General features: G+C 40.0%; 1 protein-coding gene across 13 annotated transcripts in view; it reads left to right on the top strand.

Annotated features, from left to right (window-relative positions):
- The window catches only part of UTRN (utrophin), a 511,459-nt gene extending 486,733 nt beyond the window's left edge, over nt 1–24,726 (top strand). For 11 of the 13 annotated variants that reach the window (XM_053222143.1, XM_053222139.1, XM_053222141.1 and 8 more), the window contains 9 exons: nt 5–43; nt 269–334; nt 1,411–1,476; nt 10,332–10,490; nt 10,851–11,091; nt 14,071–14,179; nt 15,401–15,493; nt 20,283–20,305; nt 22,677–24,726. In XM_053222143.1, the coding sequence (XP_053078118.1) occupies nt 5–43; nt 269–334; nt 1,411–1,476; nt 10,332–10,490; nt 10,851–11,091; nt 14,071–14,179; nt 15,401–15,493; nt 20,283–20,305; nt 22,677–22,685 (805 nt within the window). In that variant the 3' untranslated portion in view covers nt 22,686–24,726. The remainder of the gene's footprint in view (nt 1–4; nt 44–268; nt 335–1,410; nt 1,477–10,331; nt 10,491–10,850; nt 11,092–14,070; nt 14,180–15,400; nt 15,494–20,282; nt 20,306–22,676) is intronic. The other 2 variants (XM_053222145.1, XM_027056708.2) reach the window with 1 other exon arrangement.
- The last annotated feature ends 364 nt before the right edge of the window (nt 24,727–25,090 follow it).

Below are 25,090 nucleotides of genomic sequence, written 5' to 3'. Positions count from 1 at the left end.
GCAGTCCTGTGACACTCATCAGCATGTGGCCAGAGCACTATGAGTGAGTATTCACAGCTCCGTCTGCAGGAGCCGGCACTCTGATCGGTGTCATTAGCAGGGGGGTGATTATGAAACTCGTGAACTAAGAGAATAGTCTACCTCCTGGGTAACAATCCTCATGGTTTGTTTGCATGGCAAATTCAGTGTTTAACCAAGCTAACATTCCTAATGGCAACATCTGTCAATATTGGGACATAAAACTGTTTCTTTGCTTTTTCTTTTATAGCCCCTCACAGTCTCCTCAGCTGTTTCATGATGACACCCATTCCAGAATAGAACAGTATGCCACACGGTAAGAGACTTTGATGGGAGCCCTCTGCTGCGCTGCCGCTCAGAACGTATCTATTTCTGTATGAATCCTGTAGCATTAACATGCCTTGATTTAAGGGATGTTTTGTGAGAGTCGTGATTCCATTATATTTGGAATCTGGGCTCTCATCTTTCCATGTTGCAGTTTGCACTTTACCAAATACCTGCTATACATTCTGTGAAGAGTAAATCTCCATGGGATGTGATTATTGAGCTCATGAGAATCCAAACACCATACAAAACAGGATTTAGATAGTGTAACCCAGTGTAATGAATGAGAGTCGGAATTGAAAGTGTTCTCAGGAGATGGTGCACATGTGACTTACCATATGTAATTAAATTTATGCTAATGCTTTATTATAGAGGTTTATTTTAGAGTCCTTAAACAATATAAAGTATCGTCTGGTCTTGATGGCATGCATAAACTTTCATAAACGAAGGGTATAGTAACTATCTCTGGTGCTAGCAAGTAGCTATGCCTAAAGAGGTTAGTTTAAGCATCATATAAATAGTAACATTCAAACTGGGTCTCAGCCAGACAGAATTTCTGGGAAAAGGCAGGCTTAGATTAATGGAAAAATGTACTCAAAAGCATTGAGCTGGGAAAGAACATGGCTTGTTTAAAGAACTGCAAATAAAGGAATGAGGAGTAAAGGAATAGAAGCTCAAGTCAGATAAAGAAGGCCCACTTGCTAAGGAGTGGGGCTATATCTTTAGTTAAAGGGGGGTCATGGAGAGTCTTTAGGCAGGAGAGGAGCATAATCAGATTTCTGAGAATGAAAACCAAACTGGAGGGTCTGGGAAATCAGTTAGGAGCCTAGGTCCCTTAAGAGTCTATATAACATGGTAAAAGATGGAGGCCGACAAGTCTAAAGACAGTGGTGGTAGAAAGGTAACTCAAGATGAGGTCTTATTTTAAATTTCCAATCTTGTTAGGAGATTTGGACCTTTTCCTATTTTGTCAGAATCATGACAGTTTGAGAAAAACAGAGAATGGACCTCCAACTGACCATGCCCCGTGTGGCCACACTGTCTAACCTCTTCCTTTTCATTCTTCAGCCTGGCCCAGATGGAAAGGACTAATGGGTCTTTCCTCACTGATAGCAGCTCTACCACAGGAAGTGTGTAAGTAAAACATGAAATTAGCACTGCCTGGGAAGGCTAGTTTCTGTGTCCTGGCTGCCGGAAGTAATCTTCACTGATTGTGGCTCTGAATTTTGATCCCAATCAAAATTGATAAGTGTGGTTACAAAAATGTCTACATAGATTTTATGCTCTCAAGCCGTGATAACATAAGTTGGATATGTTTATTTATTTAGTTTCATATAAGTTAATGAAAAAATCCTGTATTTATCAACTAATCTGCCTCAGGAAGATCGGATTGTTTTATGTATAGATACAGGTATAGATATTCATTCCATTTGTCAGATACTTCTTGTTGATAATTAACGGATGCATTTCCATAGAATAATGCCCTTCTGTAAAATCCTCTTTTGCTGACTCGCATTTTCTCCATCATCTCTGCCATTTAACAACTGTGACCCACACAAGTTTGGACATATAGTCCCCACTCTTCATTGAAAAATATTGTTTCTCTTGCCAATATTTTATTATCTTAGCAAGCAGGAAAAGCCTCGTTGACTTTAGAAAAATACTCTCAGAAAAATTTTCTAGGCAAATATTTTATCTCTGATTATCCTATTATTGTGTGTAATATTGTTTAGGACCTTTCCTTTTTCTTCCCCCTCCTCGGAATCAACATTTTTTTTTTTTCATTTTGAATGATATCTAAGAGATTTCAATAGTGTCACATTTACTTGACTTAGGCAGGTTCATTGTTTGGATCTGGTGGGAAGCTGTAGGTAGTCAGGAAAGTTACAGAACATAATACTCAGATGTCTTATACTAAAAAAGGCCATGGAGAGAGCCAAATTGAAATACTTTAAGCACTCTAATACAGAATAGCTTCCTACCAATATTTTTAAAAGTGTTTTACTATCATTAAGCTTATAAATAAAAATGTATGAGGTTTTTCAATTTTAAATTTCAAACATTAGCATGTTAATACTTTACAAGAATACAGTTGTGATTTGTGCATTATTATTCATGTACTATGAATATGAAACAATTCCCAAACCAAGATAATAGCATATTTATAATGCTTGTTTCATATTTAGCTACTAGTATGTATTTTATATAAAGCAGTTAGATATCTGGAGTATCCCCTAAATCAACATAATTTCTACAAGGTTCATAATAGCCAAAGAATTAGATGAAATAAAAAAAATAGTAATAAAGACCAAAATAATTAAAACCAAATTTAAATTCTTTAAAATGTGTTTGTCATGCCCTCTGAACAGAGTAAAGGTAATGTTCAAATTTAGTACATCCTATCTTCAAATTAAAATAAACACTCTTTTTAAATTTATTACTGATGTCTGAGAAAAAACAATAATCAGATGACTACAAGCTGAATACATTTTAATATACCGTCATTAGACATATTAACTCATCCATCTGTCCAACAAATGTTTCTTATATACCCACCATGCAGTTATGTGCTAGGGCCAGTTTTGAGATCTGATGGATACATTTTCAGGAAGTTTGTAGGCTGTTTGTTAAACAGAGCCATTACAGAAATTAATTTGTATACACTTACAATTAAATAAATTAGAGTCAAATGAAAATGAAGGTAATACTCAAAGCTCATCATGCCTTAGTCTACCTCATTGTACTATTTCTGTGTTCTTGGGGTAATTAATTGTATTTGTCAGATGGTGTGCAACTGCGTGTCTTTTCCAGACTCTACATTCAGTAAAGTCATTAGTTTGAAATTGGCCTTGGTGAGAGTATTTAAACCATAGAAATTGCAAAGGCTACAATTCAGTGCCTTTTTATTCATTAATTTTTTGGAAAGCTTGTTAAATGGTTATCAGCATGCCACTGCCATATACCCAGTACTGTAAAAGTCTATAGATGTAAATACTGTCTTCATGAGTCTTATGGGTTAGAGGAGAGATGATTAAGTGTTTCTACAGAGGAAGAGCATGGGAAGGGCATTTTTGGTAGAGAGAATAATGACCCCCAAAAGAAGTCTACATCCTAATCCCTGAAATTTAAGAAGGTGTCACTTTATATAGCAAGATGGAACTTGCACATGTGATTAAGTTAAGGATCTTGAGATGGGGAGATTATCCTAGATTTGGGTGGACCCCATATAATCCCATGAGTCCTTACAAGAAGTGGGGAGGGTCAGTTAGAGAAGAATATTGCCATGAAAGAAAGAGGTCAGATACAGGGAGATTTCCAGATGCTACGCCACTGGCTTTAAAGGTAGAGGAATGGGGGCACCTGGGTGGCTCAGCCGGTTGAGCGTCTGACTTTGGCTCAGGTCGTGATCTCGCTGTCCATGAGTTTGAGCCCCGTGTCAGGCTCTGTGCTGACAGCTCAGAGCCTGGAGCCTGTTTCAGATTCTGTGTCTCCCTCTCTCTCTGCCCCTCCCCCACTCATGCTCTGTCTCTCTCTCTCTCTGCAAAAACAAAAATAAAACTTAAAAAAAGAAAAGAAAAAATTTAAAGGTAGAGGAATGCAGGTGGCCTCTAGTTACTGGAAAAGGCAAGGAAACAAACTCTTCCTTAAATGTAATATTCAGTTAAGTTAACACGATAAGAACGTATCTATCAGCCACTAAAGTGAAATCTTTTTCCAGTTCCTGGTGCATTAGTATTTTCTTAGTGAATATGTTAGTAAATCTTATTTTGATCAGTCCGGGAAGCCCTTTGCCCTTTCACCATTTGAATTACTGAATATCCTGGGATTCTTTTCCTGCGACCATGGCAGTGACTCCTCCATTTGAGTAAGATTGCGAACAAGGACACCGAGTCATTGAAGTCCTGTGCTGGATCTGGAATCCAGTGGTGTGACGTGGGGTGGTCCACCATCCTCACTTAAATGTATAATACTTACTTACTTAAGCATTTCCATGTAACCAGTACTATCGACTTGACAAAGTAAGTATTACACATGCTACAATAAATACCTTTTCTCCCAGTGGATAGAGCCTTCCAATGAAGATGCCTACCTTCTTTGGGCTGAGAGCACTCCTCAGAATTTGTGACGGAAGGGTTAGGACCCAAGCCCCACTGTTTGCTTCTCTGACTGCCCTTCTGTGTTTCCTATCTAATCATGTAGCATCTCGGATCACGGGATATTTGGAAGAAACGTTTGCTGCTCTCAACAGGATGCCGTCATACTGTTCCTTCTTTGGTCCCAGTGTATTTGTTTCTTACGGGACCTTCCTGCAGTGGCAGGAAGTATGTAGCACACCGTAACCCTGGCCTTTCCCTGGAAAATTCCTGAAGTCCAGCATCGACAGGGTCATGAAACAATCCTGAGACGATAGATGACAGTTTTCTGCACCACCTAACAGTGTCGCCAGCTTCTAAATGAGGGTTCAGTGGCTCCTCAAGGCAGCTCTTCTGTTTCGCTCTTAGGTCTGTCCTGAGGCAGCCAGCATCAGAATCTTAGCAATTTTCATCGTTGGGAAAAACTGAAAGCTAACTCAGAGTGCCTTAAGCAAAAAAAAAAAAAAAAAAAAAAAAAGATGGTATTAGTTAGCAAATTTCTACAATACGTTTTGGAATGTTTCTCATTCTTGAATTCTCTACCTTTCCTCCAGGCCCTTTTGAGTGGAGGTTTCTGTTATTCCAGTCTAGGTCATAAAAATATTACTAGGTTTCCTTTGAATAACAACAGTGATGATACAAAACAACCACCATCTCTCCCTCCGTGCAGAGCGTATTGAGCCAGACGCTGCACTAAGCACTTTGCCATCTTCACTTATTTAATCCTCACAGAACCTTTTGAGATGCTACTCGTGTTTCTGTGACCACCATTTTACGGCTGAATAAACTGAGGCCCTAAGTGTTTAAGGAGCTTGCCCAGGGTTTCATAGTCAGTAGTGGAGCTCAGGTGCAGGCAGCCTGGCTCCCAGCACAGGCACTCCCGACCACCCCTGACCAGCTCACTGTGCCGTGGGGGAGGGTTTCCCAGATGGGAGAACTGAGGTGGGGGGTGGGGGGCAGGTCAGGGCATCTTCATTCCCCCTGGGGGTCATCACATTCCTTGTCCTGCTCCTGCCCATTCTGCACGCACCCTTCTGCTTCACAGTCCGCACCTAACCAGGAGAGTTTGTAATTCAGCTCCTCCAAGACCCATCTCCTAAAGGTGCTTTGGGATGGTCTCAGCCATAGGTGATAAAAGAGATCCCTGTGCTTTGAGGTGTGAATTTTGAGATTTGAACTTGGGATTGTAAATTACCCAAGGTCCTTTTGTCATTTGTGCCTTGAAAAGCAGCCCTCCTAACCTATGGTTTGAGCCTTTTTCTGTCCCTCAAATTGGTCTGTGGAACCAATTCCCTGGCTCCCGACTGCGTTCATCTTCTGTGAAGCTGGTTAATGAGTTGTTGCACTCCCATGCATCTTGGACTTCTGCCTCCCCAGCCTACATGTTAATCAGTCTCCCAGCTCTTCCCCACATACACCCAATTCCCAATGCTCCCTTTCCTCCTGAAAATCTGGCTCTGGATAATATAAAAGGACATTAATTTTGAGGACATCAATTTTTAGGAGGAGTTAAGCATCCATGAGTCAAACAGAAAACAGGACCTAAGATAGTCCTAGGGCATCTCAGTGGCAGGTACTGAAGGATAGATCCCAAGGCCATTGCCATCAGGGTGTCTCTCCCCCCATCTGCTGCCTGCCCTTGAGTGACACTGTTTTATGTGGAAAGATCTAACTTGGGAGGCTGGTGTGGTTCGCACTGGCATTGCTGTTTGCACCTCTGAAGCCTGGAATGGAATAACCCTTGAAAGGAGGGAAATTATTGTTATTTTTATTTATTTATGTCTTGCATTCTTTCAAAAGGTCATTGAATGAATCACACTTCTTTTGTCATCTGATATGTACTAATTTTGTAATCCAGATAGTATTTACTATGCACAACTTAAATATGGTATAAACAGAGTCCATCTGAGGGTATTTCAGTGGCGCAGATCTATATTTTTGCAACCTTTCCTATTTTAGCACTATTGACATTTAAAGGCCCTAATCTGGTACCTCACGTACTATCTGTACTTAAAGGGTATGCTCTTGGTTTTTACTATATATAATTAAGAGCTTGAATGTATTTATTTTTATATTTAACTTTTAGGTCTAATAATCTGTGAAAAACACTTAAGGCTAAAATTATATGTTATGTATAAATTATTTTTTTAAAGAAATTGCCTTAAACCCTTTTCAGATACCTTAATAAAAGAATGTAATGATAGTGGTGATGATGATAATTACAATAATATGTTAAACCCTATCAACTTCCCAGAAGAAATGAAGCTAGGCCAATGTTTACAACAAAATATATCTCAGATCTAATTGTGACTTGTTTGTGTGTTTATTTGTTTCACTGTGGATAGTCCCCAAATCCTTAAAGCAAAAATTTAGTTTGTGTTAATATTAAGCACTAAATATAGTCCCTGAGTCTGATGCTTACTGGCATGAATGTTCTAAGGGCATATATGGTGTGATGGTACCTTCCGACAAGAGAGGACCTCCGTGCTAGGATTCAGTCATATCATAGACCCACCAGGTAGCTTACGGGACCCAAGTTTTCCTTTAGCACTTCTTGTTCGTATTGTATATGTTTTTAACTTTAGTTTTAGTCCTTCGTTTCCTTTTAGGTGCTTGTTCATAGGAATCATAAAATTGTTTTTGGGGGGGCAGCGGGGATGGGGGGGTGCACGTCTGGGTGGCTCAGTCGGTTAAGCATCCAGCTTCGGCTCAAGGTCATGATTTCACAGTTCGTGAGTTCAAGCTCCGCATCGGATTCTGTGCTGACAGCTCAGAGCCTGGAGCCTGTTTCAGATTCTGTGTCTCCCCTCTCTCTGCCCCTCACCCGCTCGTACTCTGTCTCTCTGTTTCTCTCTTTAAAAAAAAATTTTTTTTTTAACCAATGTGAGAATCAGTTTACCTGTCATTGCAGTCCCTGAGATTAAGATCTGCTTTTGTTCTCTCTATTTTGCATTTTCCTTACTTGTGCTTTCTTTCTTCTGTTGTATGGACAAAGTGCTTTGCTGCACATTTGTGCTATCTGGCTGGTCATATCAATGGCTGGGTCAGGACTCTAGATATAGTTCCATAGTCTTTTGACATGGAATATTACAGAGAGTAGGAGGCTAAACCTTTTGCTTTTGTTTGCAAGATCTACTTTTTTGTTTTGATTTTTGGTTGATTGCTTGTGATGCTTTCTCTTTAAAATAGAGAAATTTCATGTTTCTCTTTTGTTATTATTTTTTGGGGTACTCAGGCTTTTTAGTTTTTTTGTTCTTTTTTTCTTTTTAGCCTGAGAAATATTTACAAAATGTTCAGTTACTCTCTTACTTTGCTATTACTTTATTTTCTCTCCACTACGTCTTTATACTTTGTATTTTTCCTTTCTGTATATGCTCTCTCACTATGGATTCTCTCTCCTGAACCAGATAAAGTGCCTCCAAACACTGATGGTGATAAGGATCATTGTGTTTAAGTTTTGCCGTCCTTAGCTACTTGGTGTCACAGGGTGTTGATGCGTTAGCCTGATAGTCAACTTCTGTCCCTTCTGCCCCTTCTGCCCCTTCATGATGCAGTTAGGTTTAGAGCATTGGCCATATATTTCCCATGAGGAAGACGCCTACCCCTCAGACACATCCTTGCCACATTTCTGTCTGGCAGAAATGGGCAGCCCAGGAGCTTTTAAATGCTGCTGCCCTACAGTGGTCCCATACCTGTCCCTCCTCTTATCCTCATCCTTCTAAAGTTAAGAACAAGCATGAGATTCTTCTAGAGGCACCTTTAGTTTTCAGCGATACCACATTTTCTCAGGAAAGGTAATCAAAGGGTGATGTCATAGCTTCTTTCAGTCTTTATCCCATCCATGCTCCTTATTTCCAGTTTCTAACTGTGTGGTAAAAGTCCTACTCCTCACCCTACTGAATTTGCCAGTAGAAGGGTGGTAAGGTCAGGTATCAATGTTTATATTATCTCCATATATAAATTTAGAGAGAGGGAGGGGTTTACCAATCAAGGAAGCAAACAAAATCAATCAGTAGTTCATCTGAACCTTGGCTTTGGCTGTTCTGCAGGCCTAACACTCATTTTTCTTTCATTTGCTTCATCATATCACTCTGATCTCAGTGCTCAGGACACAGCTTTGCTATGAGTTCGCTAACTCTCAGATGCAATTCAAGTCCCCTTTTTACCACAGTAAACTGTGGTCACACAGGGTTGGATTTTCAAATCAGACTCAGAGGAATCAGAGATCTTACCTAGTATCAAGTGCTGCTCGTCAGCTGCAGGGCACAAGTAAGAGGTCCCAGACTGCCACTGCTGCTCAGCAGACTCCTTCTGACTGCATTAGGGTGTGCTCTGACCCCAGTTCAACAGGTGAGGTTTCTAAGGGACATTTGCAGGCACGTCCCTTTGACAGGCACTGGTTCTGTCATGAGACAGCTCCATTTTATACTCTAAGAGCTACTTACATGCTTTTCTGAAGCCCTATCCTATAAATCCATAGCTTCCAGGATTTGTTTACCAACACCATCAAAACACACCAGGTACAATCTGCTAAAGTATTCATTCTGTAGCTGGACCCTCCAGCTAGCGTTAGCCGGGAGGTCTGTCATTTTCACGAGTAGAGAGAGATCAGACTGGATCTCCCCATAAAGGAAAGGAAGACCTTTCAGGCATGATGCTGAACATTTACTTCTCAAGAATGTACCAATTTTGTCTTTTTTTTATGCTTCCGTTTCTGCCAATCATTAGATTCGACCACATGATTGATATGTCTAATTCATTAGACCAGTAGTTAGAAAAGAAGGAGAATGTAAATAACTGTATGTCCTGTTTTAATGCAAAATGATTGATGGTAATATCAAATAAAAATATGGCAGATATTTTATGAGTATCTACAATGATCATTTTTGTTATGTTATTTAAATAAAAGAATATGAGGATTATATTTTTCCGTTCTGTGGGTTACAAAGCATTACAAAATGACTTTCAACCAAATGCTAAAGACAGTGAAATCAACTCAGGCCTCAGTCCATTTGGGCTGCTATAACACAGTAATACAGGCTGGGCAGCTTATAAACAACATTTATTTATCACAGTTTTGGAGACTGGAAAGTTCAAGATCAAGGTACTAGCAGATTTGGGGTCTTGTTGGAGCCTTCTTCCTGGGTCAGAGATGGTCCTCTTCCCACTGTATCCTCAAATGGCAGAAGGGACAGGAGCTCTCTGGAGGGTCTTTTTAAGGGCGCTAATCCCATTCATGAAGCTCCACCCTCATGACCCAATTACCTCCCAAATGTCCCGCCTCCAAGTACCATCACACTGAGGCTTAAGTTTCCACATATGAATTTCGGGGATATACATTCAGTGTAGAGCAGTTTATTTTTGATTGAGTGTATTAATCTACTCTTTTGGCATTCGATTATCAATTTTGCCTAAAGTATCTCTTACATTAACTAAGTAGTGTACCTTATTTGATACCTCTGCTGAGTAGAATATCTCTTCTGAGGTTTGTGATATGTACGTGTTAGTCTAAGGCAAAGCATGAAATGTTGGTATCGTAGTATACCTACCTTTTAGATAAATATCTTCCTAGAGTTTTTTTTTAAATACGGTTTATTTATTTATTTTAGTAATCTCCACACTCAACATGGGGCTTGAACTCACGACCCTGAGATCAAGAGTCACATGCTTCTCTGAGCCAGCTAGGTGCCCCAGATATCTTCCTAGAGTTTCAAAGAGACATAGAGGAACATTGAGCTTTAGATCAAACTTGGCCCAGCAGCCATCCCGACCGTCATTGTTTCTACTTCGCTTCCATCCAGACATGAGCCTCAGTGTGTGTGTGTGTGTGTATGTGTGTGTGATTTGTCTCCCTAGGGAGGACGAGCATGCCCTCATCCAGCAGTACTGTCAGACGCTCGGAGGGGAGTCCCCGGTCAGCCAGCCCCAGAGCCCAGCTCAGATCCTGAAGTCGGTAGAAAGGGAAGAACGCGGAGAACTGGAGCGGATCATTGCCGACCTGGAGGAAGAACAGAGGTGTGTTCAACCTGGGAGAAGATTTGTGCCCCCTGGGCAAACTTCTAATGGGAGATTCCTTAATAATAACTTCAGTATGATCCCTACCCATTCTCTTTTCAGAAGTGGTTTCTAAGAAGTCAAGGTGGAGTCAAAATTTTATCGGGGATTAACAGACTGGGGCACTGGCTGCAGATTATGAATGTGAGCGTTCAGGGAACACTTGATTAAAGCTATAGCTTTGTCCTTGCTTACTCATCTCACTGTTTAATGTTTCTACCTGAGAACAAGTCTCCTGAGCTCAATCTGAAGCTCGAGGGCAGTTTCGGAGAGAAAACCGTGCCCACAGTAGTAATTCCAGTTGTTCCTTTTCCGCACTAGAAACCTGCAGGTGGAATATGAGCAGCTGAAGGAGCAGCACCTGAGAAGGGGTCTCCCTGTCGGGTCACCTCCAGACTCTGTCGTGTCTCCTCACCACACATCTGAGGACTCAGAACTTATAGCAGAAGCAAAACTCCTCAGGCAGCACAAAGGTCGTCTGGAGGCCAGGATGCAGATTTTAGAAGATCACAATAAGCAGCTGGAGTCTCAGCTCCACCGCCTTCGACAGCTGCTGGAGCAGGTAGAGTGTGTGCACCTCGGTGGGGCTCCCACGCCCCCTCCCAGCCCGTCTCTGTCCCGGAGCATGGTCCCAGCATCAGCAGAGGAGCTCACTCGCAGACTTTCACCTCCACACCTGATTAAGACTGGCTTAGGAATCCCTCTTCAGATGGAAGTATCACACCCTCCAATCGCTCAAAAAGTGGAGTTTCCCATTCTTTGGTAATGCTGAAATCTGTCTCAGCTCTGAGTACTTTAAAAGGAAAGACCCTGTAACATACATCTGCATACATTACATGTGGGAAACTCTGTAGAGGTTAAGGGGAAGGAAGTGATCTGAACTGTTCAAGCGAAAGCCTTTCTTCCAGTGAGCTCTTTTCAAGAAATTAAGTAACAGATGTTTATTAATGTGCAGCTATCATTTCCTAACACTGGGCCATGTTTTATGGCAATTTGTATACTTTCTTGACAATAAGAAATAGTATTTACATTATGATGAATGCACACCTGTATGGCAAATACAAAATAATTATTATAAAGAAAGGCTGTCTCTTATTTTCTACTTTTAAATTTCCTTCCTTTCTTCCTTACTCCCCGTGCCTGCCTGCCTTCTATCCTTCCTTCCTTCCTTCCTTCCTTCTTCCTGTCTTCTTTCCTGTGTTCTCTTTATCTCTACGTCCCTTCCATTTTTTTTCTCTCTCTCTTTCTTTGTGCTGGTCAGCACCTACCAAATCAATTTTATAGCTCATCAGTGGGTAATAGCCCACAATTTTGAAAAATACTGTCCTTTGAGATATAAAAGAGGCATCAGACGGAGTGTTTTGGTGCTTGCAGTCTTATTAGGGACCAAGACAAGATAGTACAAAATATAACAAGATAGTACTGCACATAGAGATACAATGCCATAGAGAATTAAGTACTTGATTACATCTAGCAGTTAAAGAATGGGAGTCATGCCACAGAACTAGCAATGAAGACGCCTTGGTAACAGGTGCATATTGGGTAGAATCCCCACAGATGGGGCTAGACTTTCTCTTTCTTGAAAAATCTATGACACCAACATTCATGTCATCTTTTGCCTTTTTCTCTGGACTGTAGAGTGTGGGGCCCCAGGCAGTGACTAGGCATGCCTTTCTGCAGAAGTGATTTATCCAAAGACAGAAACAACGTTTTCTCCAGTGATTTTCTCAAATTTCAGAAAACCACCTTGTCATAGTTGCTGTCAGTATCTTTTAACTTGTCAGAATCATTCAAAACAGTGTAATTTCTGCATTACCTACACAACAGGCCACAGATCACCCCTTTTGACCATATAGTTTTCTGTATGTGTGTCACTGTTGCGGAATTTATATTAGACTGTTTTGGGGAAGGCTTACTTTGGGCCTCCAAAGGGTGCCCCATTAGAAAACAGTAGTACCCCTAGAGTGCCCCAAAGCCTGGCTTTCTTTGAGTCCTTTGGAATGTTTGAGTCCTCCTCCCTGCCAGTCACATACACTGGAAAAGCTACATATACTCTAGCAGTGTGAATTTGAAGTGTCCCCGTGGTGGAAAGGATGAATTTTCACTTGAAATCTCTGATTTAAAATATGAAGTATTATCATTAACCTAGTGCAGCGATGGAATCATTGCAGAAACGAAACAATCTTTATTTGCCAGAGCCTGTTGGAGAGCTAACGGCTCTTCTGCATACGCACACTCCGCACCCTCCCCCTGACTCTCACCACCCCATTAGACAGAGCTGCCTAATGGCTCATGTGCCTCCAGAATTGCACAGTAATGCTTTTAGAGATAGCTGATACCTAAATGGCTTTGTGTATCCCAGACTGTGGACCTCTTATCTCTTCTTAATGACTTAGCATGAATGCCAGAAGTAGATGGAAAATTTACCTGATAGTAAAAACTGGCAGAGCCTCCAGACTTCAACTAATATAAATCTAATGGAAAAGCCGCCATCAAGAATATTGTAATTTCTGCACTCCCTGGAAAATGAATCGCGCTTTCTAATTTGACTATGTACTTGTCAATTTATCCATCACTATTTCAAAGCTTTGTGCAGAGTGCATTTACAAAGTGTTTTCTAGGTGTCAGATCCTGTTCTGATCTCAGAGGAAACACTAACTGAACACCCTCCTCACAAAATCCTCTAACACAGGCAATCGTTTCACCGTCTGTCCCCAGTTTACAAATAAAGAATCCACAGCACAAGAGCACCTGGGTGGCTCAGTCAGTTGAGCATCCAACTCTTGATTTCAGCTCAGGTCAAAATCCCAGGGTCGTGGGATCGAGCCCCATATCAGTCTCTGCACTGAGCACAGAGCCTGCTTGGGATTCGCTCTCTGCTCCTCTCTCCAACTTGCATGCTCGCTCACTCTCTAGAAAGAAAGAAAGAAAGAGAGAGAGAGAGAGAGAGAGAGAAAGAGAGAGAGAGAGAGAGAGAGAGAGAGAGAGAGAGAAAGAAAGAAAGAAAGAAAGAGAAAGAAAGGAAAAGAAAAGAATCCAAGGCATAGAAGGTTATAAAATTTGCTCAGGCAGGTACTGAGTGGTGGAGTTTGAATTCAAGCATGTGAATCCAAAATTGTGTTCTTAAGTCTCTAATACCACATTGAAATATTGATTTAAATAAACAAATGAGCTGATTTTGAAATTGGATAAATTTACTGTATGAGAAGCAGTGCTCGTTTTTTTTTTACAGATGAATGAAACCTGTTTCTAGATTCACTTGGTTGACGTAAAAATAATAGCACAATTGAGGGATGTAACTGACACTGAAAAATAAATCTTGCATTATAACCAACTGAGCTGTTCAAGGAGCCCGAACTGAAGGGAGCAGACCACCCAGTATTCAGCTGAGATCGTAGTGAACCCACCAGACTGATGAAAACATGTGTTCTGAATGTCTGAGACCAAAGAACTCTACATGTCTCAGTTATCCATGGAAGTAAGAAACAGAAACGTGTTATTTGAATTCTTCCTCTGCCTTAACATCTGCATGTGATTGCAGCCGGAATCTGATTCCCGAATCAACGGTGTCTCCTCCTGGCCTTCACCTCAGCAGGCTGCACTGACCTACTCGCTGGATCCAGACCCTGGCCCACAGTTCCACCAAGCAGGTAGGTGTCCTTAAGACCCGGCCAACTCCCCCGCTCTGCTCTACGCTTCGCCATTGGTTGGTTTTTCATTTTCAACTGTGTTCTTACTCCCCGGTACCTTAGAGCAGAAAGGAGTTTCATACTCTCTTCGTGCTCAGCTGCGTACAAAGACATTTTAACAAGACCAAAAAAGCAAACATTCCAGAATAAGAATCTATAATATATTTGCTTATATACTGTGTAGTAGTGGATTGAATTTTGGTGAAAGATGGAAAAAAGTACTCTTTTCGTTTGGGGATGAGCAACAATTTAATTTTGGCCTTGCCTTCAGAGTGATTCTTTTTTTAAAGTAAATTTTCTGTCTTTAAAATTTATATTTATACGTATTCAGAAAATAATCCTAAAGTATATTATATACCAAGCGTGGTTTTCTCTGCCCAGGTCTGGGAATGAATATTCTGCTTTTTCCATCCTCATCCCTATAGACATTGCCACCCTTCCTGCCCCTGTCTGAGGCCAAGGTCTCACCTAGCCTATTATTGGTCACAAAGGGGACTTGTCACCTCTGCTAGGAAAGCCTCTGTCAACCAGTATTCAGGAATGGCATTTTGTTATTGATGAAATTTAAGTTCTGAAAATCTACTGAAGACCATATATTTTAACCAAATTAATTTGTTTCTAAGATATATTTTGCTGCATTAATCAGAAGGAAACCTAAGGTATTAATATTATCTGAATTGTTTTAAAGAAGTGAATTATTTTGCTCTTGGTTATAGAATAAAAATCAAGGTAAAAAGTATCTTCAAAACTACCTCTAGATTTGTAGCAGCATAAGCTAGTCCATGCCAAAGTCTCCAAGAAGAAAGAAGGAAGGAAAAAGAAACTGGTAGAATATTTTGTATATAAAAAAACATTTGGAATGCAAACTAATGGAATTTCATCTAACAAATTGAAATAATATGACCACATTAACTTATTTTTCACTCATAAGTTTTCCCTTGGCACATGGAATCTTCCTACAGAGACATCTAATGCATTTTATTTATATGAAATTATATTACCAACAAATTGATACAAAAATGGTTTTAATATTATTCCCCAAAATTGTCCTTTTCATAGAGTCTTATTTTCATGTTGATATTTAGAGGCCAGGATTAGGGTTTTTCTCCCAATGTTGGGTTTTGGTGGAAAGCTGGATGTTCATTTCGGAACGTCTGTTGTTTTGTTTCTCTGCTGCCCCAGCGGCGGAGGACCTGCTGGCCCCCCCCCACGACACCAGCACGGACCTCACGGAGTTTATGGAGCAGATCAACAGTACATTTCCATCTTGCTGCCGTGAGTATGAAAGACCCCAGCACTACCACTCCACCTTCCCTTCCATTTCTTCTTCCCTGCTTGGCACCCTTTGTCTTCTTTGGTAAGATAATAAAAGCCGCTATTAGAAACAGGATTGAATATGATTTGAAAATAAATCAAACATTCCGTATGTCGACCAAGCAAATGAAGCTCAGCCTAGATACCATCGCGTCACTGGCTGTGGTGATGGTGCTGCTCTCTGAGAGGTTTCTGTTGTGCCTTCTGAAGGATAACATGAAGGCAAACCAAACAAGTTGCTTTGTAAGAAGAAGTTACCCTCTTCAGTGCAAACTGTAGTACGAAATGTGTTATTACTTCAAAAAAGAGCTTTTAGCACCCAACAAGGCATGAAAATGGTCTTTTCTGATGTAATTCGCTCTCTCTCTCTTTTTAAGATTTTATTTTTAAGTAATCCCTGCCCCCAACATGGGGCCCAAACCTACAACCCTGAGATCAAGAGTCAAGCTCCACTGACTGAGCCAGTCAGGCACCCCCACTCTCTTTTCTTTGAGGTCATCAGATTCAGTTCTGGGAGGGGATTATTTTCGGATATTTTTCCTCTTGTTTTCTTTCTTCTGGTTTCTCTTCTTATGGAATGAAACAGTCACTGCATAAAGGCCAAATAATTGAAGGCTTCACAGACTATGACCCTGTGACTTTTCCATATGAACAACCAAGAGCCAGAAAATAATCAAATGAAAGCAGTCCAACTCCCAGAGGAAATTACATAATGTTCTTATTTATTGATTTTTCCCCCCAAACTTTTAAAATTCATTCTCGTCATCTCAAGGTTTCTACTGAGCTCTCACTTGGGCGGTTTCAAAGGGAAGCTGTGCACTTGAATGCATGCTAACTACTTAATGCCGTAATTTATCCTAAATAATCTTTTAAAGAAATTTGAATATGTTATTTATAACTTTTAGGGTGATTTCCACTCAAGTTGATTTTTAAATCTAGGCAGCCATCGAAGTAAGATGTTAGTATGTATGTATACCACTGTAGATATTAGATATATGTTATATATGGTAGTACATATATAAAACTGCTTCTCATCTCTCCCCTTTTCATCCTGTCCTCAGCAAATACCATCCTAAATGATGAAAAAAGGCATCACCAGGAAGGTAGTTAAGTAAGATATATTGACTTCATTAAAAAATATGCTTCAACTTCTACAATTCTGCAGTTTATAAAAATGCCATCATTAGCAGGGAGTGGAAATAGCTCTTTGAAATATAGTCTTCCCTGAATTTTCAGAAGTATTTTCCTAAAGGACATAGTACAGAATTCTATAAGCACATAAATATATTTATATTTGGGAATGTGTCATTTTCCAGTTATTATCTGTGATTATAGTTCTCAATGTTTCTTGAATTGTATTTATTATAGGTCAGTCCCTACACTCCCCCCAAAAACATTGCCCAAGTGTGCAAATGTGTATGTGCACATACACACACATACACGTGCACACATACTTTTTTGGCCTTCTGGAGTCTCACAAAGGCTTCAGAGGGTCACTTGAAGCCCCTACACTATCAGATTGTTGCCTGTTTTCTAGGTGCTGTAACAGCCATAGTAGATGAGCAGATCAAATCTTTTATATTAAGGTTGAATTTTCTAGGGATTTTTATTCTGAGTTTTATGTTATTTAATGGCTAGATAAAACCTCATCTTAGTCACTATAAAAGACAGAATTTCAAGATTAAATTTCTAAATGAAATTACTTCTTAGTTCAGCTTAAATCCAAATACATTAATAATTAGTTAGGAACAAATTCTGCAAATCAAAGCCTATTTATAAGTTTGCATTTAAATGTCATGATGGACATGTTCAATTTAAAAGTCAGTTGGCAGTGAGTTAGGATGGGAAATATGTTTAATCAAATGCTTTACAGTGTCTATAGATGTATAATTTCCACATTAAACTTTTTAAATATTTATTTATTTTGAGAGAGAGAGAGAGAGTGAATTGGGTAGGAGCAGAGAGAGAGAGGGAGAGAGAGAATCCCAAGCAGACTCCATATTGTCAGTGCTGAGCTGACATGGGGCTCAATTTCATGAACCATGAGATCATGACGGGAACCAAAATCAAGGTCTGAAGCTTAACCGATTGAGCCACCCAGGTGCCCCTAAATTTTTTATACTAAAAATTCATGGTGTTTTTTTTTTAACAGTTTGTCACAAAACAATTACTCTTAAATATTTTCGTAGTATATTCTTATATGTAAATGTTATAAAAGTCTAATCTGGCATATTTTAGAAGAGAATATAATTAAATGTAAATAATCATTATTATAAGGCAAAATGAATAAAAAAAGAAATGAGTATGCTGCTTCGGAGTGTGTCTCCTTCTCTTTCTCTGTCCCTCCCCCCCTCACTCTCTGTCTCTGTCACTCGAAAGGGAATAAATGTTAAAAAAATTTTTTTTTTTTTACTCTCCAAGATAGGGACAGCTTTCCCTTAAAAAAAAGGCTTATTTATAAAATTGATACATAGTTTTAAAAATTGTGTCTGAAGTTATTAAACCTTTTAAAAATTGTTGCAGAAAAGATATAGCACCTGACTTAGACTTTGTGCCCAGTACATGTTTCTGAATTGAATGAATGCATGCATAAATACATTTTCTAACAGGAAGGTTTAGTTGGTAAAGTTTCCCAAGATAGTATACAGAAGGTTTGCAGGGTTCATTTGCTTTCTTGCCTCTTTTAAGTTGCTCAGCTAGCAATATTTTAATAAACTTTTGCATTCCCAAAGCTTCCTGACCACCCTTGGAGGATTTCTCTAAGCAAATCGGATTGGCACTCTCCCAATGCCAACCCAATCCTGTTACTAATGAGAGCTTTAAAACTGCTTGTCACCAGCATACAATGAATTGATCTGCATGTTAATCTTGACTTTTGATCCTTTGTGGATTAACAATTAGCATGGTCACAAGTGAATTTACACTCCGGGCAGTCCTGGAATTAAAATGAAACTATAATCATAAATCCTAATTGCATGAATTGCCTACTTAAACATGGCATTTTTGTGTGTGTACCTATACATTGTTGTGCATAACACTTTAGAATTTCTCTGTCTCAAATTAATATACCCATTGTTCCTGATAGCATCCTTGAATTATGGCCTTTTAAAGTCTTTGTTTAATTATTTACATGAAGTTTCAGAGCAGAGAGGAAGGCATTTTCATCTTTTCCTGGCAAGGCGTTAATGAAGGGAATTTGTGTTGTCTGTTAACTAATGTACATATTAAAATTTTCACTAACTGCTATAAGTGGGTTTTTTTTTCATGTAAAATCCTCTCCGTGTTTTCATTTATGTCATCCGTATATATAGGATATGAGAGGATTTGGGGCCGATAGACCCAACAAATGCTTTTAAAATTATTTTTTATCTACAGGCATATTCTCACAGTGAGTTGCCTGTGTTTATTAAACTTGAGTGGCATTCATCACAAACTCAAAACCTACTAAAATGCAAGCATTTCCTGGTCTCTTTTAAAAATATATGGGCGCAGTTTGTTCAGGGGAGTACCGTAGCCTTTTATTTGATAAGAATCTATAGGGCTCATGATGCTGATTTGGAGCAACGTGGCTTCAGTTTTGGTTTTGGTTTAGCTGTGCGTTATGAGTAAGAGAAGTATAGTAAGAGAAGCGTGTATAATAAGAGAAATGTAAGTGTGTGTGGTGTCCTTGATATTTGTGCGACAGAGCGCTCCCTCAGCGTAGCTCAGTGGGAAGGATGCCCACTCATGTTTTCCTGCTCTGACCTATGCATCTGGCAGGACTAGGCTGGCTGGATTTTAGCCTAATTCGTTCCCTCCAGGCATCATAAAGTTGCCCTTCTCGTTCACTCTGATTTTCTCACAAAGCCCCCACTATGTGGTCGTGGATGTTTTTTTTTTCCCCTTCAGCACAAAAAGATGAGAGATGGAAGGAATGCAACATGCTAGATGATGAGGGACGGTTCTTATTTGACCAGATGTCCCCATCAACGGGGGTGCAGAATATCCTCTGACCCGCCTGCCCGTGTCCGCCCTCACAATGTCCCCTGGGGCGTCCACACTTTTGTAACCAGGAAGGAATTCGAGCTGCTCAGCAGCAAGGGCGAATCAGACCCCATATAACGACTTCTCCAGTGCTCTCAGCTGGGCCCCAACAAGGCACAGTGATTAGCCCAAGTATCTAAAGACTGGGAATTTGGCCAGCCCTTTGAGGCAAGCACACTGCCACCAGCTTCCTAGACCCCTGGGGCGAGCGTGAGCCAAGGGGGGCAGAAACTGAACACTCGTGCCCCTTCACTTCCCGAATCACCTGCTGGTCAGAATTTGTACTAGTTAGCAAAATATGCACACTTGCTCTGTTCGGATACATAAATCAAATACATGGTGTGATTTCAAGAGGAAATTTTGAATTTTTTTTCAAAACAAGTTATTTGCTGAGTGCTTCGGTATGGACTTATCTGAGAGAGCCAGCATATGTTTTGCATATTTTGGTAGAATTTTTATATCTTCTAGGACATAGGATATGAGAAACTAGGGAAAAGAAACTAGTCTTTGTTAAAGCATCTAGCCAGAAACAAAGAAAGAGAGAGAGAGAGAGTAAGTGGAAGGGAGGAAGGAAGGAAGGAAGGAACCAAAACTTGTTTCTTATTTTCTTATTAGCACCCATTTAACAGCTGGGAGCCATACACTCCACACTTTTGCTTGCCTGAGAGGGGGAACCAGCAAAGCAACCCTAGCGCCTTCAATTGACTTCTTTTGTTTTCTCTTTCAGCCAATCTCCCCAGCAAACCACAGGTAAGCGTTAATGGGTTGATTGGCTCAGGTGTTGTTGATTACAACGGGGAGTAAGCAGATTAGCTGCTTTTGATTTGAGTGCAGATTTTATTCCCCATGTAACTTAGTAAACTTGCTTGACGTTTAAATGTTAGTTAATTCTGTACAACAGTTTGTCAGTCTGGGGAGAGGGAACCCTTCCCAAGCCAGTTCTTCCAGATGCCCAAAATACCAAGTGCCTGATCCTTTGTGTTCTAACAGCTTTTTAAGGGCCGCAAATACACTATACAAAGTTACCCTGGGTGGATTTGGCTGACCACTGTTCTCCCAGATATGTACTTACGGTCGCTATCACAGAACATTAACTTAAAGCAGTGACTGCAACGGTACACAATGTGGTTTTGTTACTTTGAGAGGGAAAACATTTTGATTCTTCATTTAAAAATTTGCTGAGGTTGGGGAGGGGAAAATTTGCTGAGAAATGTTGGCAGCTTTGGCTTTATACCTTTCAGTGTTTTCCTTATCAGGTGCTTTTAGTACTAATGAGCCACAAGACCATAGTAAATCTTTGGAGAACATGTTCTTTCATGAACTTGTTTATTAATCTTTAATATTCTGACTGTGTTATTATCTTGATGGCAAGAGGGGCTGGGGTCTTAAGGAGAAGCACAGACAGTTGGTCTTTAGGACCTGGAGGGAAGAAAAGGAGATCTCAAGCCAATTAGCAGGTGTGATGTGAGAGGTCAGGAGATGGAAGGACTTCATCTCCATGAAGAATCATCTTCCGATTGCTTGTGTTGTCTTAGTGAATCAGAAGCCAGGGCTTCAGCAGAGAGTGAGGACAGGAGGAGGTGTCAGAGGTGTGAGGAGAGACTAGAGGATGTGCCATAGCTGCTTGAAGATCGGGAAATAACAGGGAAATAGTGTGACTGCAAGGCAATGTTGAACATGACTTACGGTGCCTCCTTGTGAACGGCCGGCCTGCAAAGGTTGTGTGTTGTCTCCTGGCCGCCACGTTCAGGTTCATAAGCACAGGCACCAGAGTTGGGCTGAGTGTTGCATTTAACCAGAGTTGAAGTTTTGGTTTGGCCAAGAGAGTACAACAATTCAAGGGAAGAGGCAAAGGTATGATGATGATTGAACAAAGTATCGAAGCTTGTAGGGAAAGAAGTGATGATATGTTAGGTGCAGGAGACAGAAAAAAAAGGGGGGGGAGCAATGGATTGTGGTAGCAAAGGGTGGATGGAGTTGGGGTCCTAATAGAAGTAAGTGAGAAAGTAAGGTGGTTGTCAGAGGCAGGATGATTGAGATTGGAAGTGTTGGAGGGGGTGAGGTATTGGTGATGGTCCATTTGGAACTTTGAGTGCCTGACAAGGGTGGAGGACACATTCTCTGGAGGAGAGGAGTTCAAGGAACTGAGAGGCCAGATTTGTGGAAGAATCATCTATGTGGGCAGTGAAATCACTAGGATTTAAACATAGTTTTAACATGATGACAGTGAGCCATTCTTCAAGAAGTAAGGGAACATGACCCAAGGGGTCAGAAGATGACTACAGAGTGGGTGGTATAGTCTAATGGCATGGGATTCAAAGTTGGGTGGAGAGAGAGAGAGAAAAGGGCCTGAGAAAACACAACGTGGACCTAGAAAGGACGTATCCAATACATGAAGAGTGTGGGAGATAGAAAACAGTCGTATGTGAGACGGTTGTGGAGGAACCTGTGTCTTCAGGGGAGATCCAGATATTGATGCATTCAGAGAAGAATTGACGGGCGTGGGTTTTAATGATGATGGATCCAACTGTATGACCTTCCCTTCAAAACATTGATGCCACTCCCTTGAGTGTGACCTGGATGTATATCCTCTCTTGCCTACGTGTACTGGCCCTGGTCCATTAGCTGGCACCACTGCACACCCTTAAACTGTGATTCATGTCTTTCGTGCCTCTTGTCTGGACCCCAGCTTGGGTCGGAGACCGGTTGGAATTGTTGAGGATCCCCCCTCAGCCACAGACCTCCCACAGTCCCCCAGGGAGAGATGGAGTGCTTGCACCAGCCTAATTCACTCATCTTTGGTACCTCCAGCAAGAAAAAGCTGAGTGCTCTCTATTTTCACTTGGTTTCCAGCCTGGGCAAGAGAAAAGTCTTCCAAACTTCCTCTACACTGGCTGCAATGATAAAAAGCAGACTAGATGCCTTCGGGATGAAAGAGAAAGACCTCATCCCAGGGAGCAAAAGTCACATGGATGTAAAGGGTCCCCTTTGAACACAGCCAAAGGGGCTGTGAATAGTTGTGAAAGAAGTACTTTTATTTCTCAGAAGAGTTGACAGGTCTCTGCTACCTGTAATGTTCTGTGTAAATGTTGTTCTGACAGCACTGTTTCCCTTCCCACAGGCAATGTGAAGTATTCATCTAGCCAGTCAACATTTCCTGACTTAACAGTGTTGCCCTTTTCAGCAAATGCCAATTCCGAGTTCCATTTAATCAGAAGCTCCATGGCTCCTTGAAACATGCTGTTGAGCGCTGACTGTGTGTTCTACTGAAGGAGTAAAACACTGACTATCCAAAGAGAAAGGATATTTTGTTTTTATAATAATCATATATTATTGTTGTTTTTTTTTTGTTCTTCCCTTTCTATGCAACTGTAAATTAATGAACAGAGTGGTATTTGGAAATGGTATTACATTTGTCACTGATTTGTATACTGTATACAGCATTGGGAAAGTGGGTGGGGGCTTTCTAATATGGTACCTTCTTGTTATTAACCATAACAAAAATTGCATAAGAATTAGAAAACAGTGTTACATTTTTACATTCCTTTATATTAACCTTGTACAATAACTTCGTTTATTTCTTCCGCTCTTTTACCATTATGTTTTGGTTATTTATAATTCACCAGCCACATGACCACATAGATTTCCTGTATTCATTTCCATGATTTGGCCAAATTAATAAGTCATATATTTCAATTAAATATTTATGTATATGAATTAGGCTACATCTCTTACATACCACTTAACTTTATTTGACATCATACTTAGTGACCACTTGGAAAACCACAGTAAAAGTCCTGTGGGCCTAACTGGCATTCCTACTGGGATTTGTTTCCAGCATTTTATTTCCCTGCTCCATGTAATAAGTAGATCTTGATTTCTTTATTTATTTCATGTCCCAGTATATATGATAGAGGAGACTTAGAACAGCATTATAATAATCTCAAAGATCATTTTTACCAAAGGTTGCTCATTTAAGTATATTCTCATTTGGACACAGAAAGAGAACATGGGATAACATTTCCTTAGTTGCTAAGTCTTGATTTTCATCATTAAATACACAACAGACCTTTACTTAATCGTGCTACCAGAACACATCTTTGTCTCGAATTCCCTTTGAAGAGAACTTTATTTTGTTTACGTATACTCAAGCCATTTGTAATTCTTGAAACTCCCAGTTCTTTTCTTCCTGACAGCAGACAAATTCAATGCCTGTTTCATTTTACCTTTTGGATGAATGATTACATCTTTTATTACTTTTCATTTGATCAGTATATTTGGAAAGGATGTTTATCAAAAGCCCGTGTCACTGCTTCCATAGAGGAATAAAATTATGCCTAGATGGTGGTACCCCTCCTTTGAGTCAATGCTGTTAGGTATTTGGTTTGGCTTCTGATTTAACATTTAACTGATTCAGTTGGAACGTGTTATGTAATTACCAAATGTAGAGAAACCAAAAAAAGAAAGAAAGAAAGAAAGAAAGAAAGAAAGAAAGAAAGAAAGAGAAAATCACGTGTTTTGATTCAAGCGTATGTGCATTTAAAACATCAGGACATTTTAACTTTGGGTTCTCTTGAACTGGGATTTGGCCAGAAGGAGGCTTAAAGTTAGAAATTGCTATTCTTTTAGAATAGGTGGGGTGGGTTGGGGGGCAAGGGTGTCTATTTGCAGCATAGATATTTTGAGAAGAAAATTGTTTTATATAAGAGGAAAGCCATGACCACCTTTCTACCTCAGATGCATCTTCATCCATTGTGTTGGAAATAGCTTTATGCCGCTACAGTCTGCAAAATCTAGAGCTTTTATCGGGCCACATCACACCCAAGAAAAGCACCTATTGAAAGAAAAAAACTTTCCCTGAACTCTGAGCGACAAGTTGTAGATTTGGTGTCTTCCTTGTTCTTACTTTGAAAAGTTACGTATTAATTTTTTTCTGCCTGTAATTGTGTGCAACATGTCTTCTATCTGCTATTAAGGAAAAGCTACATAAAACACTACATTGTAACCTTCTAAGTAATAATAAATAAAAATATATATATATCACAGTAACAACAAGGGGAAATAAGTATGTAGTTCTTTTGAAATATGTGGTAAAGAACTAATCATAGACTATCATCTAATCTGGTTACATGTTGTATTTTTCATCCCGAATAAAAGTAATTTTAACACAAGGTGACTTTGATATTCTTCAGCTGTGTTCATTGAGAGACTCTGAGCTTTGAGTGTACATTTATGAAAATAAAATACGAAAAGAGCCTGTATAATGATAAAGCTATTATTTTCTTCTATTTTCTCTCCTACACAACGAATGCATTCTTCCTCTTGTTCTACTGTCTTTCTGTGTGTCCCTCTCTTCTCTATTATTTATATAATTCTCAGTTTCCTTTACAGATAGAAAGCTTATAGATAGGGAAAAATAATGTTGGGTGTTAAAAACATACACATGAAGCCTATCAGGCTTTTGTTTTAATAACTTGGATGCTGTTGTATTTACTTGATTCCTCTTCCAAATCCACTTAGCCGCATGCCCTTAAA

The sequence above is a fragment of the Acinonyx jubatus genome, chromosome B2, assembly GCF_027475565.1.
Source record: "Acinonyx jubatus isolate Ajub_Pintada_27869175 chromosome B2, VMU_Ajub_asm_v1.0, whole genome shotgun sequence".
In the NCBI taxonomy this organism is placed as follows: Eukaryota; Metazoa; Chordata; class Mammalia; order Carnivora; family Felidae; genus Acinonyx; species Acinonyx jubatus.
This window is presented reverse-complemented; position numbering and strand designations above follow the sequence as displayed.